Source organism: Pogona vitticeps, chromosome 2, assembly GCF_051106095.1.
Source record: "Pogona vitticeps strain Pit_001003342236 chromosome 2, PviZW2.1, whole genome shotgun sequence".
In the NCBI taxonomy this organism is placed as follows: Eukaryota; Metazoa; Chordata; class Lepidosauria; order Squamata; family Agamidae; genus Pogona; species Pogona vitticeps.
The window spans coordinates 152,011,727-152,029,182 of record NC_135784.1 but is presented as its reverse complement, the minus strand read 5'-3'; the positions used below and the strand labels follow the sequence as shown (position 1 = coordinate 152,029,182).

The 17,456-nt window shown below is 44.4% G+C and overlaps 1 protein-coding gene across 1 annotated transcript in view; it reads left to right on the top strand.

The window, feature by feature from the left end:
* ACVRL1 (activin A receptor like type 1) overlaps nt 1-17,456 on the top strand; it is a 52,528-nt gene that overhangs the window by 18,779 nt on the left and 16,293 nt on the right. The window contains exons 4-8 of the mRNA XM_020784564.3: nt 1,246-1,445; nt 2,087-2,186; nt 4,516-4,662; nt 7,824-8,099; nt 10,468-10,665. Coding sequence (XP_020640223.3) covers nt 1,246-1,445; nt 2,087-2,186; nt 4,516-4,662; nt 7,824-8,099; nt 10,468-10,665 — 921 coding nt within the window. The remainder of the gene's footprint in view (nt 1-1,245; nt 1,446-2,086; nt 2,187-4,515; nt 4,663-7,823; nt 8,100-10,467; nt 10,666-17,456) is intronic.

Here is a 17,456-nt window from a genome sequence, read left to right as displayed (position 1 = left end):
TGTTAGAATATCTCCATTAATGCCAGTTGAGTGGTGGTTCGGATTTTGAGGTTCGGGTTTTTTTTTAAAAGAAGAAGAAGAAGAAGAAAAACGGTATATGTGAGAATTTGTAGACAGAAAACAAATGGGAAGATTTAAACATTGTCTACACATAAACACCCTGGATTGGGATTCTGCATGCTTAGAGTGAGGAAAACTGTTATCCCACCCAGCATGCAGCTACTGAAAAACAAGGCAAATTATATGCTGCACTTAGTAAGAAAGGGGATTGTAATTAAAATTGTCACATTCATACTGCCATTATTCAACTCAATGGTTTGATAGCACCGGGAAGACTGTGTACAGTTCTTCTGGTCATCCCACTTGAAAAGATACATTGTATAAACGCAAGACGATTACCCCGCAAAATGACGAATCTGCATGACGACGAGGTTTTGCAATCGCCATTGCGCTTCGCAAAACAGTGTTTCCTATGGGCGATTTTTGCTGGATGATGTTTTGGTCCATGCTTCGCTAGATGGTGTTTTTTTTTGGGGGGGGGGGAAACCAATGCTTCGCAAGACGACAGTTTTAATAGCTGATCAGCGGCTTCTCAAAATGGCTTCCCTATGGGCGATCTTCGCAAATTGGGCGTTTTCGGGACCAATGCTTCACAAGACAGCGATTCTAACAGCTGATCGGCACTTCGCAAAATGGCTTCCCTATGGGCTATTTTCGCACAACAACAACTATTTTCCCCATTGGAATGTATTAAATGGATTTCAATGCATTCCAATGGGGAAACGCTTTTTGCAAGGATGTTTTCTCTAAACAGCGATTTCAATGGAACAGATTAAGATCGTCTTGCGGGGCACCACTGTAGAGCTGGGAAAGGTGCAGAAAATGGGAACCAGAAGAAACCAAGAGCTGGAGCATCTTCTCTATTTAAAAAATAATGGTTCAGAACTATTTAGCTTTGACAAAAGGTGAATAAGGGTTATAAAACACCTCTATAAACACACACACACACATAACTACACATTTTCTGGAGAAAATAAAACAAGAGAAATACTGGCCACTGTAGAAGCAGTGATGGTGTCGGATGATGACCTTTTATGGTCCAGAGATACAATAGGTATATTGTAGGTATATTCTGCTTTGGACATGAATCTAATAACATATGACTGGCCTTGTAGGACTCCTCAAGCATCCTGCAAGAAAGGCAACTGTAACCAAATTGGTTCATTTTTCTCCTGATCCAATCAGATAAAGAAGAGCCAGGCCTGCCCCTTAAGAATCTTCTCCTGATGATCCTGGTTCCGTTATTTGTTATTGTTCTCCTTGGTGTGTTGGTGGGACTCTTTTTATGGAAAAGCCGGAAGAGACAAATCCAGTTTGGTCACAATGAACTGGGAGATATGGACTTCATCCTGAAGGCATCCATGACTGGTGACAGTACCTTAGAAGTAAGTAGATGTCAAGAACAGCACCTCAGTCCTACTCCTGCCTCCATGATCAAACTCCTTCCAGGCCACTCAAGTCTCCTTGCTTCCTTTATGTCCACCTTCCCAGCAGAAGAGGCTGCTGGCAGGATGGTTAGCAGCTCCCAAGTTAAGATGCCCTGGCTGAGTCTCAGACATGGCTATAGGCACTTGTACGGGTTGCCTTTGCCTTACTCTTTCTTCCCTCAGGTGCTGTCAGGTTTGTCTTTCTCTGCTTGTCTTTCCTTAGCTTCTCCAGCAATCCATTTCATGTATTGGTTTTGTCCTATGACAATAAAGCAACAGTACCTGCCTATGGCAACTTGTGGCTCTTCAGAGGTGATAAGACTGTCACTCCCAGTTCCCACTACCATTAGATGTGCTGGCTAGACTAAATATCTGGAGGCCACAGACAAGATTGCTCCCTCTGGCCTATTATATGTCTCACCATGGGATGTCTTTAGTGCCTTTGTCCTTTTCCTCTAGGAAGGAACTTCTAAGATCCAAGTAAACCTGACTCTAAACCTGGCTCTGATATTGGAATTTGTAGATGGGGATTATCTAAGATGGGGGTGGCAGATAAGAAAGGGAGGCCTATATCATTGCTTGTTTCTAATTGCATCCAGGACTTGTTGGATGATGACTGCACCACCGGGAGTGGCTCTGGGCTGCCCTTCCTTGTCCAAAGAACTGTGGCTCGGCAGATCACCTTGGTTGAGTGTGTTGGTAAGAGAATGTCATGTAAATCAGCCCAAGTGGAGAATTGTTAACTGGTAGAAAATGGGAACAGAATTCCCAGCTCTCTGATGAACTCAAGACTCCTCTTCTCTTAGCTCAGCATTGCTGAGAATTACAGGTGTATCAGCATCTGGGTTATAAAATGACAAGGCAGAGTTTTTCTGATGTGACCTGTTTCTGGACTGAATCACTCAGACTGCTTCTATGTGGAGGAATGTTTGTAAACAGAGTGAGAAAGATTTGATTCCTCTCCAGCAAGGTCCAGTTCATCAACAGAGGCATCATGTAAGCTTGCTAATCATGTTGCTCAGGTCTAAATCTAAGGCACTGCAACAGAGGTAACTTCTTATATCAATTATGTAGAATGTATGGCCCTTCAGATGTTGATGGATTCTGTGTATTCTGTGCTGCCAACTCAGTCTGAACTAATGATAACTTTGACAAGGTTTTCGAGGTATGTAAGATGTTCAAGGAATGGGGTTTAACCAATACAATCCCCGACTGAATTTCCATGGCTAGGCAGAGATAGGAACCACAGTCTCCTGAATCATATTCTGAAACTCTGTTCATTCCATCACAGGTTTTCATGGGACTGCCTCCCCCATGGACCCTCACTGTTAGCTGTGTTGACTAGGACTGATGGGACGTAGTCCAATAACACATCAGCAGGAGAATATGTTTCCTGCCCTTAATGCAGACATGGAGTCCAGACAGAAAGTGGCACAGAGATCAAGTCCAAACACAGATCTGTTACATATGTATTATAGACAATAAAAATGCTTAGAGAACATACAGCTTTCGCATCTAAAGAACACTCACTGCAGATGCTTCATATATTTTGTGCAGTTTGTATGATAAATATACCTACAGCTCAGGGTCAGGTCACACATAGAGACAAATGCTTGTTTCTTCTGCATACAATGTTATCCCTAAGACCCCATAATTACAAAACAGAGTCAAGCTAAATTATTGAATGTGGTTTGAGGTGAACTTCTGTTAGTATAAACAGTGTTTTCTTCTGAAGGGCACGCTACCTGTCCATTGAAGATCAGGTTATTATCTGATGAAACCCTCAAATACTAGTTCAGTCTTGTTCTTCACCTCAGATTTTAGATATCTGTCTTTTTTAAGGGGGTAACCTTGTAAAAAGGGACGTGGTGGCGAGTAGCTGTGGGTTAAACTGCAGAAGCCTCTGTGCTGCAAGGTCAGAAGACCAGCAGTCATAAAATTGAATCCACATGATGGAGTGAGCTCCCATTGCTTGTTCCAGGTCTTGCCAACCTAGCAGTTCGAAAGCATGCAAATGCAAGTAGCTAAATAGGTACCACCTCGGTGGGAAGCTAATGGCGTTCTGTGTCTAGTCGCGCTGGCCACGTGACCATGGAAACTGTCTACGAACAAACACTGGCTCTGTGGCTTGGAAACGGGGATGAGCACTGTGCCCTAGAGTCGGACATAACTGGACTAAGTGTCAAGGAAAACCTTTACCTTTACTTAACCTTGTAAATCTCATTAGCTTACATTTTTAATAATGTGTTCAGTGTGTTAAATCTGCAGACATTCTGAAAACATCCATCAATCCAGGGATGTTTTGTTTGAAAAACTATTCAAGGCCAAGGTGTGTTGGTGATATCACAGCTGCTAGCCAATTAACACCCTCCACTAATGACTTTTTCCCTGTTCAAAGTGACAAAACTGGCAGAGCCAGTTTTTCAGGACTCATCTTAGAAAAGGAGAACACACATGTGCATTAAATGTAATAGATGTTCTATCTTCACCTTCAGTTTTGCAGTAAATGACACTCTCCCTTTTCAGATCAGACCACAAAATCTCTCATTCAACCCTTCGGCTAGTTAGGGCAAGTGATGTGATCAATACCTTGATCTGGGCTGGAAGGGATTCTTTGAATGGACTGCCTGGCACAGAGAAAGGAGGCCAGTTTTGCATATCACTATCAGGCATGCTGAGTTACAATTTGATGAGTTTATGAAATTAATATGTTGTCTTTCTGGCAAGAACGAGACCCAGAGCAATTAACCGGGAGACCTTTGTGTAGTTGTGATACCCCCTGTTTAGTACCCACAATGCATTCCCAAACGTATGCTGCTTTCGGTCAACGATACAACAGCAGGTTGGCATTTACCATATCCTATTTGGCAGAAGTGGGCCCTTGGTTTCTGTACTTGGTGCCTGTGATGCAGTGAGGATATACATTGACACACACAAGGGCATGTTTTGTGGACTACGTGCATCAGCTCATGGAGGAGAACTTTCAAGTTGTAAGAAAAACCATGCATGAAGACTGTCATCCCAACAGGCAAAGGACGCTACGGGGAAGTTTGGCGTGGTACATGGCATGGAGAGAACGTGGCTGTCAAGATCTTCTCTTCCCGGGATGAACAGTCTTGGTTCCGTGAGACAGAGATCTACAATACAGTGCTGCTGAGGCATGACAACATCTTAGGTGAGGGGAAACAGTGTTGGCTTTTCAGAAACATCAGTCTAGATACGTTGGGGCACGGATGATCCCAAGTGGAAAATGACTGCTTTAAACTATAGCTGGTGGTCATGCTGGCTGTGGGATTCTGCCCAAAATATGTCACAACCGGAATAGGCCCATTTGAATCAGTGGAACTGATGGAAGAGGCAACTCACCAAATCCCCACTGATTCAGTGGGCCTATTGTAGTCTGACTTACTACACTAAGCAACAGGATTTCAGCAATAGATAATAAAAGAAAAATACGTTTTTAAAAATTTACAATCTTGAGGGGAAAAAATCCAGAGGGCATGTCACCTATATTAGATCTGTTCCAATTTTTAATTAAAAAAAAATAGTTGCTGTGTGTCTATTTTCCTCCTGTTTTGTTGTTAATTGGAGCAATGTTGTCTGACTTCTGGTTTGGGAATAGCAAAGACTGGTGTGAAACAGGTCCTGTTTCATGTCAGTCTTTGGTATTATTTTGGATCCTGTTGAGGCCGTCTGGGAAAGAAAGTTCTCACAAGAGATATCTGTTTCAGCATGTATAACAAAAACATAAGCGAAACAAAAGCGCTGTAGCCTCTAAAAGACAAGCAGATTTATTTCAGTGTGTGTATTCATTATTACAACCCGCTTCCTCAGACACAGGGAGTGCAACATTTAACCACAGGTTTATGTGTGTACCATGTGACCACGGAAACTGTCTTCGGACCAAACGCTGGCTCTGTGGCTTGGAAACGGAGATGAGCACCGCCCCCTAGAGTCGGACACGGCTGGACTAAATGTCAAGGGGAACCTTTACCTTTACCTTATGTGTGTAGTGGACATGGTTGCATGAATGGGGCCAAATGAAACGGGATACAGGCCCACATAATGAACAGTAGGATTACTTGAAAGATAATAAACTCCCAAAGTGCTGATTATATAAACACTGGAGTGGAGTGATTAACTAATGTAAATTCTCTGCCAGATAAGCATACAAGTGTCTTTGAAGTACAAGTTTTCTTTGACGAAGTGTCTTATTATTTCTGAGTCAATTCCTGCTTCGAAGGTTAGAGCTTTGGCAAAGGAAATAATATTTGACTATATACCAGAGTTTAAGGACAATATTAGCAGTTGTGGGTCATCAAGTCAATTTTTTACTTAAGGTGAACTCTTTCTATGGTTTTCCAGGTAGAGAATACTCAGAAGTGTCTGACTATTCCCTTCTTCTGGGGTTGCCCTGGGCACTTTGCAGCTAGCCCCCAAGGCCACACAAGCTGGCTCTTTTCCCAGGGGACACAGTGGGGAATTGAACTCCCAACCATGGAGTCCACAGCCAGAGACCTAAACCACTGTGCACTTTAGATTGTTAATATCTGTAGGGAGGGACAGAAGCCACCTGACTTCTATGTCTGATCAAATGTTGACCCACCCTATGACCTTTTGGAAACTGATCCAATCTGCCTTGGAACTTATGATAGTATAGGTGCATTTTTGGGTATTTGTAAGAGACTCTTCCTGCAAATGAGGGAATGCAAATGGCAAGGCCAGGCCATTGATTCAATGGTGCAGCCAAAATGGAAGGACTCTTCTTCAGAGCATCAGCAGAGCTGGGCTCTCTGTTTTATTTTTCTTCTTTTCCCCCCACCTTTCAGGAGAAAGCCCCCAGGAGCTTCATAAAGCAGCTACTGGGAAGGGAATGAGTAGGAGACTTTTAAAACAGGCATGCTCATTTTTATAAAGTCATTCTTAAAAGGGCAATACAGGAAACCTAGCCTTCTCTAGTCTGTTTTTGTTCCATTGCCTCTGTCCCTGCATTTCCTCTTCCTTGTATTTTATATTAGCAGCCCAAAGCTTTCAGGATCAGTCAGTGACTTTGAATCAGGAAAGGCAAGGAAGGTTAATTTGTCAGGTAAAGAGCATATTCCCCTTTCTTTTTTCCTGGGGTTCCCTCTCTTTTTCCCCCATTTCTAATCATCATGCTTAAACACGGAACTCTACGCGACATGTGTGTGTGTGGATGTGCTCTTCCACCCATTCATTTATTTGAGTTAGTGCAAGCACTATACAGTACCAGGTAGTTTACAATATTAAAAGTTACAACCTGAACATACTAAATGTATAATCTCTGTGACATCGTATAATCCCTTTCCACAAGTACTGTAATTGGAAAGTGTTAAGTCAAATTCTGGTCTGAGAGAGCAGTCTAGAGAGGTCAGTGAGCAAAGTCCAGCTCTCTGTCCGCCTCCTCATTGCTCCACCCTGGCACTTTCCTCATATAGCGCCATTCTACAGCATTTTGGAGACACATGGTCTGGCTTTCTTGCAGTGTCCAAACTGTTGTAGTGATCCCAAGTAATTCAGAGTTCATCCAAATCAGTTCTGGATTTGGCCTGATCAGTCACATAACCCTTGTATTTATAATAAGTTACGGTTGTTAGTTCTCATGAGAAGACTCCCTGGAAAAGACCCTTATTGTGGAAAGTGTGAAGGCAAGAGGAGAAGGGGACGACAGAGGATGAGATGGTTGGACAGTGTCGTCGAAGCGACCAACATGAATTTGACCAAATTCTGGGAGGCAGTGGAAGACAGGAGGGCCTGGCGTGCTCTGGTCCATGGGGTCACGAAGAGTCGGATATGACTAAACGACGACGATGATGGTTGTTAGTTATGTCAAACCCATTTAATGCTTCTGGCCTCTTAGATCCACTTCATAGTACCTTCAGAAATGAACAAATAACCCTGATTTGTTTCATTTTTACATACACGTCCCAAACAGTGCACAGGCCAAACACATAGTAAGCCAAAAGCCTTGGTCTGTATTTGTGCCTGTCGATGCACTTTGGAATTTATGGATGTAACACATTTAATTTGTTCCCCCTCAATCTCCATTTGTAACTGGATTTCTCCGGAAAAAAAAATCACCTCTGCCTGGATCTGTACAGAACCAGTTCTATCCAAGTTTCACAATACTAGTTCCAGCTCTTTATAAAGAACAAAAAAAAGTGGCAGTGACACAGGAGATTACTTACTGACACAGGAAATTTCTGCAGTTTCCAGCAGTCAGTATGGGCGGCCATTTTGTATTTCTTTCTCTGGTCACCACAGACCACTGTGTGCAGCCTGCTCCTCTGAGCCCTTTGCAAATTTTTCCACCTACAGGATTCATTGCTTCTGACATGACATCCAGGAACTCCAGCACCCAGCTGTGGCTGATCACCCACTACCATGAGCATGGCTCCCTCTATGACTACCTGCAGTGCACCTCACTGGATGTAGAAACTTGCTTGCAGTTGGCTGCCTCTGTCATCTGCGGGCTTGTTCACCTGCACGTGGAGATTTTTGGTACCCAGGGCAAGCCAGCCATTGCTCACCGTGACCTGAAAAGCAGGAACATCTTGGTGAAAAACAACAAACAATGCTGCATTGCTGATCTGGGTGAGTAGCTATCAGGTGCTTCAGAAACGAGGAAGATTTTTGAGATATGAAATCTAAACAGGTTCCTTATTTCTGGCCCGCAGGTCACCCAAGTCAGTATCAGAACTTAAAAATGAATAACAAATTTTTAAAAATACGTTCATTGTGTAACCAGTTTCATGGCTTCAATCAGCAACATGTTACTGTTACAACATTTCACTAGCCATTGGTTTACTTTCTTGCTCCTTAGAAAAAATCAAATCAGGACTGAGTGGAGAATGGCATACAACTGAAAAACGTTGGGTTACGATGCTCCTAAAAATTACCTTTAAAAAGTAACTAGAAATTTGGTGCTCCAAACCCCAATGACATGGTTCCCACTCATTATATCATTTCTGAAATGTGATGCTATTCCAGTCCTGTTATCTAACACACAAACCTCAAAAAACAAACAAACTTGTCACAAGTAAATAATGTTATTAAGTCAGATATCCCAATAAGAGGATGGGGACATGAGCTGTTTGCTTCCTCTTGTAGTCCTGATCCTGTTATGGTGGGGGGGAGAACACATCTGTACCATCTTTTTTTCTTGTAATTAATCACATAGTTATCACTAATTAGGTGAATGACATGGCAGCTCATTTGGCATTTGTGTTAAGGAAAGAGCAGATATGTACACTACTTACTCTGTGTTTGGTTTAGGCAAGGTCTACAACCAGCCCAGGCCTCTTACACAAGGCAAAAATAACATTCAGGTCACAAATAAATCTCTCTAGGGATAGCAGGGGAAAGTTCCTGACATCAAATACAGATGTCAGTCGGATCTTGGAAATGCAATGCTAGCTAGGAATTGGAAAATAAATTATGATGCTCAGTTAAAGGAATGGCAATAAAAGGTTTGGAACATAGTGATTGAGGATAAGTTAACATGCAATATCAAGGAAAATAAGGGATTGCTTATTAAGAATAGTTTTACAGATATGGGGGGTATTGATTTTGTACATTTGCAAGAGTTGATACTATTTTGGAACGGGAAGGGAGCTCCTTAAAGGGAGTTAAAATTGGTTACATCACCAAATGGTCCCCAAGGAGGGGCACGTTCTGTATCGTTGCCTTTCTGTTTTGTGTTATTAGGCTTTTTTTTCCCTTTAGGTTTTGTAGGTTTATGTTTTTTAAAAAATTAAAAACCACAAGCGAAACCTACCTCCTTTGAAAGTTCACAAGAATTTTTGGGTGGCTTTTCTCCCTCTAATTAATTTTGTGTCAAACAGAACATTTGAGCTGATCCAGTGCTTCCCAACCCCTTTCATTGTCCCACAGCAAGTGGATCTGCTCTCTCCTTCAACCCAAAGGCTCAACTAAGGGTAATGCCATTCACGTAATTAGCACTTTTAAAAAACATGGCAAGTGTACCTATCCTCTCACAACTGGATCAGCGCTGCAAGAAGGATAACATTTGGGGACCCACCATTGCACTCAGGTGGAAAAGACAGAGGAAGCCCTTGAAAGAACTGGTCCCCACTCCCTGTTGTCTTTTGCTACCACCCATGTTGATCTTCGTAGCCTTAGACAAAAGAAAATGGAAGGACAGAGCTGAAGCTGAACTGCACATGGAATCATGTGCCTGGGTATACATCCAAGCCCTTTCCGATCCTTCGGCCAAGTAATACCGCCATCTTCCCCTCACCTCCGGCCAGGTTTGTAGCCTCGACTTCCTCAGTCACAGGAAGACAAGCCTTGTGGTACCAGAAGGGCCATAAATCCTTATGCCAAATAAAACTTGTTAATTCAGTTGGCAAAAAGCATTTAGGGACTGCAGCTCACTTCGTCCAATAGAGTAGGTGCACCTGGTGAAATGGGGGGTGCAGTACACCAAATCTGATGCCTAAATAAAACTTTTTAGTTTACCTTCTTTTTGCTGTAATAGACTAATGCCCTTACTAAACCCTTTGGAAAAGCCATGGTGTGAACAAATGTCAGGGCCATCCTCCTCCGGCAAGTAATTTGAGTAGCATATGCTGCTGGGTTTTGATTCCTATCAGTCCCAGCCAGTATGGCTTAAATCAGAGTTGATGTAAGAAGAGCATTTGAAAGATGACAGGTTCTTTTCCGCATCCTAAGGATTTGGCTTTCTATATACACCTTGTTCTCTTCCTCCCTCCCTCTCCAGTAATTTACAACCTGTCCAAAATTTTCTCCTCTGGTCCAGGAGAGCCCCAATGTCCACCTCATGGAAAAGCTCTAGCCTAAGGCCACATTGTTTGTCCCAGATCACATGTGCTTGGCCTCACTTTGAAGGCTGCACTCATTATCAGGGATCCACCTTCGTGATATCTGTGGTCCCTGATGAGCCACTTTCTTCTAACCACCCGTTTTGTTCCTGATTCAGGCCTGGCCGTCATGCATTCCCAGCATAGTGACCTCTTGGACATTGGGAACAACCCACGGGTGGGCACCAAGCGCTACATGGCACCGGAGGTCTTAGATGAACAGATTCGCATGGACTGCTTTGAATCCTTCAAACGGACTGACATCTGGGCCTATGGCCTCGTCCTCTGGGAGATCGCCCGGAGAACAGTCGTAAACAGTAAGGGGGAGCATCTGGGGGAAATGCACGTACCTTGGCAGGAAAGGATAGCTCTACAAAATCACAGCCAGAAGAGATCTCCCATGTCCAGAGATCATACATTTAGGTAGTCTCTCCACTCTGAATGTAATCAGGCATTTGTCTGTTGTTTGTTTGTTTCAATCACTGCAAGAATTTGTTTTGTTTGTTGATTGCTGACTAGAGATAGGCACGAATCTCATTTCGGAGGTTCATGCCAGTTTGCACTCACAGCACTACAGGTGCTATGTGTTCAATTCCTCCGCCTCCCCAGCTGGATCCCCCACTCACCAGTCAGTGCTCACGCCTCTCCTCCACCTCTTCGGCTGTTCAACCAGTCTTTGGCAGGAACATGGGCTTCCCTGCCCCTGTCTTTGGCTGGCTGCCCACTCAGGTAAAGAAGCAGGACAGGTAAAGCCATGCTTCTGCCGAAGATTGGTCAAACAGCTAAGGCAGAAGAGAAGAGGAGCGCGCTCTGGCTGGTGAGTGGGGCATTGACCGGGAACACAGAGGAAGGGAACGTACAGCACCTGTGGTCACACACGTACAAACCGGCACAAATCTCCAAACTGAGGTTCATGCCCATCTTTACTTCTGACATCCTGGGCCAGAGGAGAAACCTATGGCACTCCAGTTGTTGTTAACCCTTCAGTTCCCATCATATCTTGCCAGTTTACCTACTGGTGAGGGATGTGGGAGTTATAGTCTTAAAAGCTTCTGGAGGGCTACAGCTTGTTCTCCAGTGCCCTAGGTCACATCCCCCTCCATCGCCCAAGCTTTCTGTACGGATTTATTTCCATTAAGCAAGTTTGGGTCCCATTTCGGCCAGAAAAAATTCCCAGAGCAACATCCATTGTTCAAGAGCAAGCAAGAATATCCTTGTTTTATTGCATCTGCCTGAAAGTCCATCTGGTCCAGGAGTTCACTAGGGATGACAACAGGCAGAACAGGAGAGGACAACCACCCACTTATTTTATTTATTTATTTAATTTATATCCCGCCTATCTGGTCAATTATGACCACTAGCATGGTTCACCCCTTCTTTCTCAAAGGTATTTGGCCTGTGCATGTGGTGGGTCCCTTTGGCTGTAAAGGATATTAATTTCTAAACTCCATATCAAGAGTAGTACAGTCCAACCCCGGTGTCCACAGGGGATTGATTTTAAGCCCCCTCCCCGTTGGTTGCTGAAAACTGGATAATAGCGAACACTATACATTTGTTGTGTAGTCATTAAGTCGTGTCCGACTCTTTGTGACCCCACAGACCACAGCACGCCAGGCCCTCCTGTCTTCTACTGCCTCCCGGAGTTGGGTCAAAGTCATGTTGGTAGCTTCCGTGACACTGTCCAACCATTTTGTCCTCTGTCATCCCCTTCTCCTTTTTCCTTCCCACTTTCCTAACATTCCGGACTGGTGGGACAAACAAGAGGGCCTTAATGAAATATTTCAAATCCCAGGCAGGATCATGCAGGATGCTGCGCCTCCTTGGTTTCTACATGTGTCATATTATAATCCTGATGATAATACGTGGTTTCCTCTCTTCCTTAAGACTGCCACTGTCTCAAGGCCTGCATAAATTCAAAAGGACAGGCTTCATAAAATTGTCATCTGTGTAGCTTTTCTTGTTGTTGTTGTTTAGTCATTAAGTTGTGTCCGACTCTTTGTGACCCCATGGACCAGAGCACACCAGGACCTCTTCTCCTCCACTGCCTCCCAGAGTTGTGCCAAATTCATGTTGTTCACTTCTAAGACACTATCCAACCATCTCGTCCTCTATCGTCCCCTTCTCCTCTTGCCGTCACACTTTCCTAACATCAATGTCTTTTCCAATGAGTCTTCTCTTCTCATGAGATGGCCAAAGTATTGGAGCCTCAGCTTCAGGATCTGTCTTTCCAGGGAGCATTCAAGGTTGATTTCTTTTAGAATGGATAGGTTTGTTCTCCTTGCAGTCCAGGGGATTCTATACATAGCATGGTAAAATTTAAAAAATTCAGAAAAACTATTTTCATATGTATTTACCAGAACTGGCCACTGGGGGGGCTAACAACAGGAATACATAGCATGGTCTCTGGCTTTCTCTAGTAGCCAGTTCTGATAAATACTGTACATTTTGAATTACCTATTTTTAGGGTTTTAAAAAAATATTTTTAATATTTTCAAGCCACAGGTAAGTGAAAATGCAGATACTGATGCCACAGGTATAAGGGTCCTACTGTACTGTTTGAGCATCTCCAAAGTTGACAAAAAAAAATGCAAGATTTTGAGATCTGCCGAGCTTTCTGTCAAGCACGATGTTACAGAAATCAGGCAGGCCCGTTCTTCATCTTCCAGCTTTGCCACAGAGGCAGGCTGTTTACATAATCACCTGGGTGTCTGAGGGCTGCAAGAAAACGTGTCTGTCACGGTCTCCATCCCGTAGCAAGGTGGGACAGACTCTGTATTTCCCACTCCTTGCAGGAGTGACCTTTTGGCACAGCCATGGGAAGAGCAATATTTGCAGTCGCCAGCTAGAAAATAAAATCTGTACACCAAGTCTGGCCTGAGACATTTTGCTGCCTGAGGCAAAGAGCATGGCTATTCTATGCTGAAAAGGCGAGTGGCCCCGCAACTGGGAATAGGAGAGCATGCTCCCCGTGCCCTTAAGGGCAGAACTGCTGGATAGCACAGGGATTTAGGCCTCTGGCTGTGGGGCCAGAGGTTGGGAGTTCAGTTCTCCACTGGGCCTCCCTGACAGGGGCCGGACTCAATGATCCTGAGGGTCTCTTCCAGCCATGCAGCTCTAAGATGGGGATGATGAGGATGGGCTATGGGGCAGCCCATGTGCGACACAGCCCTCTCCTCCAACACCTTGCCACTGTTTTCCAGCATCTGCCACCCACGGCAGCCTTCTTGCTTTGCCGAATAGTAGGGACGGACCACCTGCATGTGCTGTAGCGAACAGCTGGGGTGTTACTGCAGATTCAAATGCAACGGAGACTGTCGGGGTGCTTTGACAGTCATACAAGAGACCCTGAATCGGTTGCCTTGAAGAAGTCTTGGACTCGGGCCTGAAGGGGCGGAGCTCCACTCCTCATTAGCCACACCAGTGTGGCCAGCAGTGGTCAGGTATGGTGGGAACTGGGCTCCAGCAACATCTGGAGGGCCGCAGGTGTTTCACCCCTGTTTGGAAAGGGAGCCTGTCAGATCAAACACAGCAGCTGCAGAAGCCTGCTGTTTCAGATTCACAATAGCAGCTGCGTCCAGAGACTGAAGCTGGGGCCTGGCCTACTCGGCCGCTCCTGCGCCCTTGCTTGGCTCCTGGCTCAGAAATAATCACTAAACAGGCCTGTTAATGTGAAGGTTTTTGACTGGTCTTGTAGGATGCTGTTTTCTTTGCACTTTTCCCCCCTTTTCCACACACATGATTAGCTGCAAATTATAAACACTGTAATCTAGTGTCAGCGCCCAGCTCACTGATTAAAGGGACCATTAGGCTCAATCAGCACTTTGTTTGTTCAGCTCTGATTAGGAAACAAGCAGCATCACAGCTCGGTCTGGCATCAAGCCACAGCAGAGGAACTCCTGGTTGCTTCCTCCTCCTCCGGCCCATCCAGCAAGGAAAGAGCAGCAAAGCCGCCCCTGGGGGCTCGTCCTTAAAATGTCCAGGCCTCCATATGGCTGCTTCTTGCTTTTATTTTTCTGTAGTGGCCTTTGCTTATTATCCATTTAGGGAAGAGCCCTGAGAATTAAGACCCCTACCAGGTAGTGTGTTAATGTATCATGCAAGTCTGCAATTTGGGGTTCGCTGCAAGCTAAGCAGATCTGATGCTCTTCAGGATGGGGAATTAGCACTCGGGCAGAGACAACCTGCGGGCAAAATAGTGAAGAGTTCCATGTGCATCGTATGTTTCTCAGGATTAGAAACAACCAACAGACTTGTGCCACCTAAAAGCTTCACAAGTTTTATTTGCCCATTGTGAACAGCAAGCAGGCTGCTGTTCGTGAACCAAGTAAAACCTGTGAAGCTTTGAGATACCACAGAGAGCTTTGTTCATATTGCAGCAGGCAAGAGACTAACATGGTGCGCAAACACACACACACACACACACACACACAATGTACGCATGCACAAATGTATTTGGGGATGAAAAGTGTCTTATCTACTTCATTATCTACTTCATTCTTGCAAGACCTTATGGCATGCATGCTAAATGAGAGCCAGTGTTGTGTCATGGTTAGATACCATAAAATTCAGCTTCCGCTGTTTGGTGTCTTCTCCTCCAGTTCTCCCAAGGTAATTCCAGACAGAAGAGAGCTTCTATCTCTAATCATCAGAAGACAGTGAACCTATTCTGTATTTCTATCCTCACAGATTTTCATGGGCAGGAAGAAAGCTAGATCCAGCAATGTTTGGGTTAAAATACCTACCTGGCAATGAAACTCCCAGAATTATCTTGGACAAACCTGTCTCTTTCAACCTGTCCCATCCTCTAGATTCTTTGTGTGGACAAAGCAAGAGGAAATTCAGAGCTCAGGAGAGAACAGTAGGATAAAATGTCACACATCATAATTCCACTCTTACAGGAGAAGCTGCCAATTCAGAATGTGGGCAGCTAATCTCTGTCTGTACCCCATGGTTGCAAAAGAAGTGGTGGATACAACATTCACTATCTTGTGATTTTTAATTCTCAGGAAGACCAAGATCCTAACAAAATGTGTTGGAAAGGATTTTTATGTGTATACATCAGTTAGTAGGCAGGCAACAGCTGAAGAACACTTACACGTCAGTCGAACATACCACCATGCCTTCTGGATCTAACTCCAGCAATGCATTTTTCCACTGACTGTGCATGGCTTTGATTGGCTGAATACCAGTGATATTGCTAGTCCATCTCCCACACCTCTTGCATTCAGCATTTACTTTCAAAACAACAGTGGCAGAAATCCTATTGTATCACTTACGCTTGTGGAAAGATGATGCTGTTATGGGTGAGGGCTATTTTCAGAAATTAAAAACTTCCTCCTCCTGCTCTGTGGTTTTTCCAACTATAATCTCTTTCCACCTGTGTAATCTCTTTCATTGTGTGGAAGCCATGGGAGTCAAAGGACAGAAGGAAGAAGTCTTTAATTACAAGGGATGGGGTTGTTTTTTTAAAAAAATTGCTACCACAACTGCCATAATTCTGCATTATCGGTATTCTACCTGACAAAAACTTTACAGACACTTAAATGTGGCTCACCTAGGAGAAAGGCCTCAATTGGAAGGCTTTGAGGTTTATCTAAAGATAGTTCCACCTAGCTTTCTGTTTAGGAAAAAAAACTTCTATCTAACACTGGGCAGGGCCTAGCTAAGCCCCATAGTCTTCAGAGAGATGCTTTACAGATAGCTAATTGTTTTATTCTTGTATTTAGGTGTCTGTAACATATCTGTCTGCCAGATAGAACTTCCAGAATGGAATATTATTGGATAGAACTTCCAGAATGGAATATTATTGGATAGAACTTCCAGAATGGCATATTACGTCCAGAAGATGGACGTAACTCAAAATGGTTGTAAGTGGAAGCATGCATTCCCATAGGAATGCATGGGAACGCGATTAATCCGTTCCGGCAAAAAAACCCAAACCCAAACAAAATAAAAATAAAACACTGCAAGCCCCATAGGAACGTGCTGGGGCTGCAAAAACAAAAAAAAAACACCAAGCACACAAAAACACACACACAAAACTCAAAAATAAACAGAGTAAGTCCAACACTGGGACTGCAAAAAAAAAAAATCAACTAAAAGAAACAACACAGCACAGAAACATAACCCCCCGTCCAAGACCACCCTGCAAAACCCAACCAGAACAGTTTTTAAAAAACAAAAAAAGTGGCATCTTTCCTTGTCAGGTTTCCTTAGGCACTGCGGAGGGCAGCGAGGAATGCTGATGCTGCCGCCACTGCTGCTGGGTCCCTGAGCAGCAGGTGGCTCACCCGCCGGGGGTACCCAATGCCACCTCCAGCACCGGCTCCAGCGACTGCTCGCTGGGGCAGCCACATCAGGCCTTGGCGCTCCTCACTGCCTTCTGCAGGGCCGATACCGCTGCTGCTGCTGGGTCCCTGAGCAGCAGGTGGCTCGCCCACCGGTGGTGCTCGGCAGCTGCTGGAGCTGGTCCCGGTGCTGGAGTGGAAGGCGCTGGCGGGCAGCCCCGGCGGGCGAGCCACCTGTTGCTCAGGGACCCAGCAGCAGCAGCATCGGCCCCACGGTGGGCAGCGAGGAGCACCAAGGGATGCCCCCGCCGCTGCATCCCTTTCCCTAACCGTTGGGGCGAAAGAGCTACAAAGAAGCAGCCTCTTCGCCACCAACGGTTTGAATTTCCTGCCTTTTTCCCCTGCCTTTTTTTGGTTGTTACTCAAAGCTCTGGCCGGAAATTGAAGCAAAATTTTGTGGCCGGAGCTGGTCGTAACTCGAAATGGTCATAAGTAGGGATGGTCGTAAGTCAAGGCACCACTGTACAAGCAGAGAAAAATTACTTAAGGTGGTGAAAATGGAGAATATTTTGAAAACAACAGAAACAATGGCTCAATATAAGAAATAACAATTTGAACATAAATAAAACAGCTGGAAAAATAAACCACTACACGGACAACACCAGAGAAATATTGATGGAAAACATGATCATAATTCAACATGGACATAACTAAAACTGCTGACCCTTAAGAAAGAAACCAAAGGCTTGCTTTTTGCTGCACAAGAACAAGCACTCCACACCAATGTGATGAAAGCTAAGATCCAAGGAATTAGTGCTAAC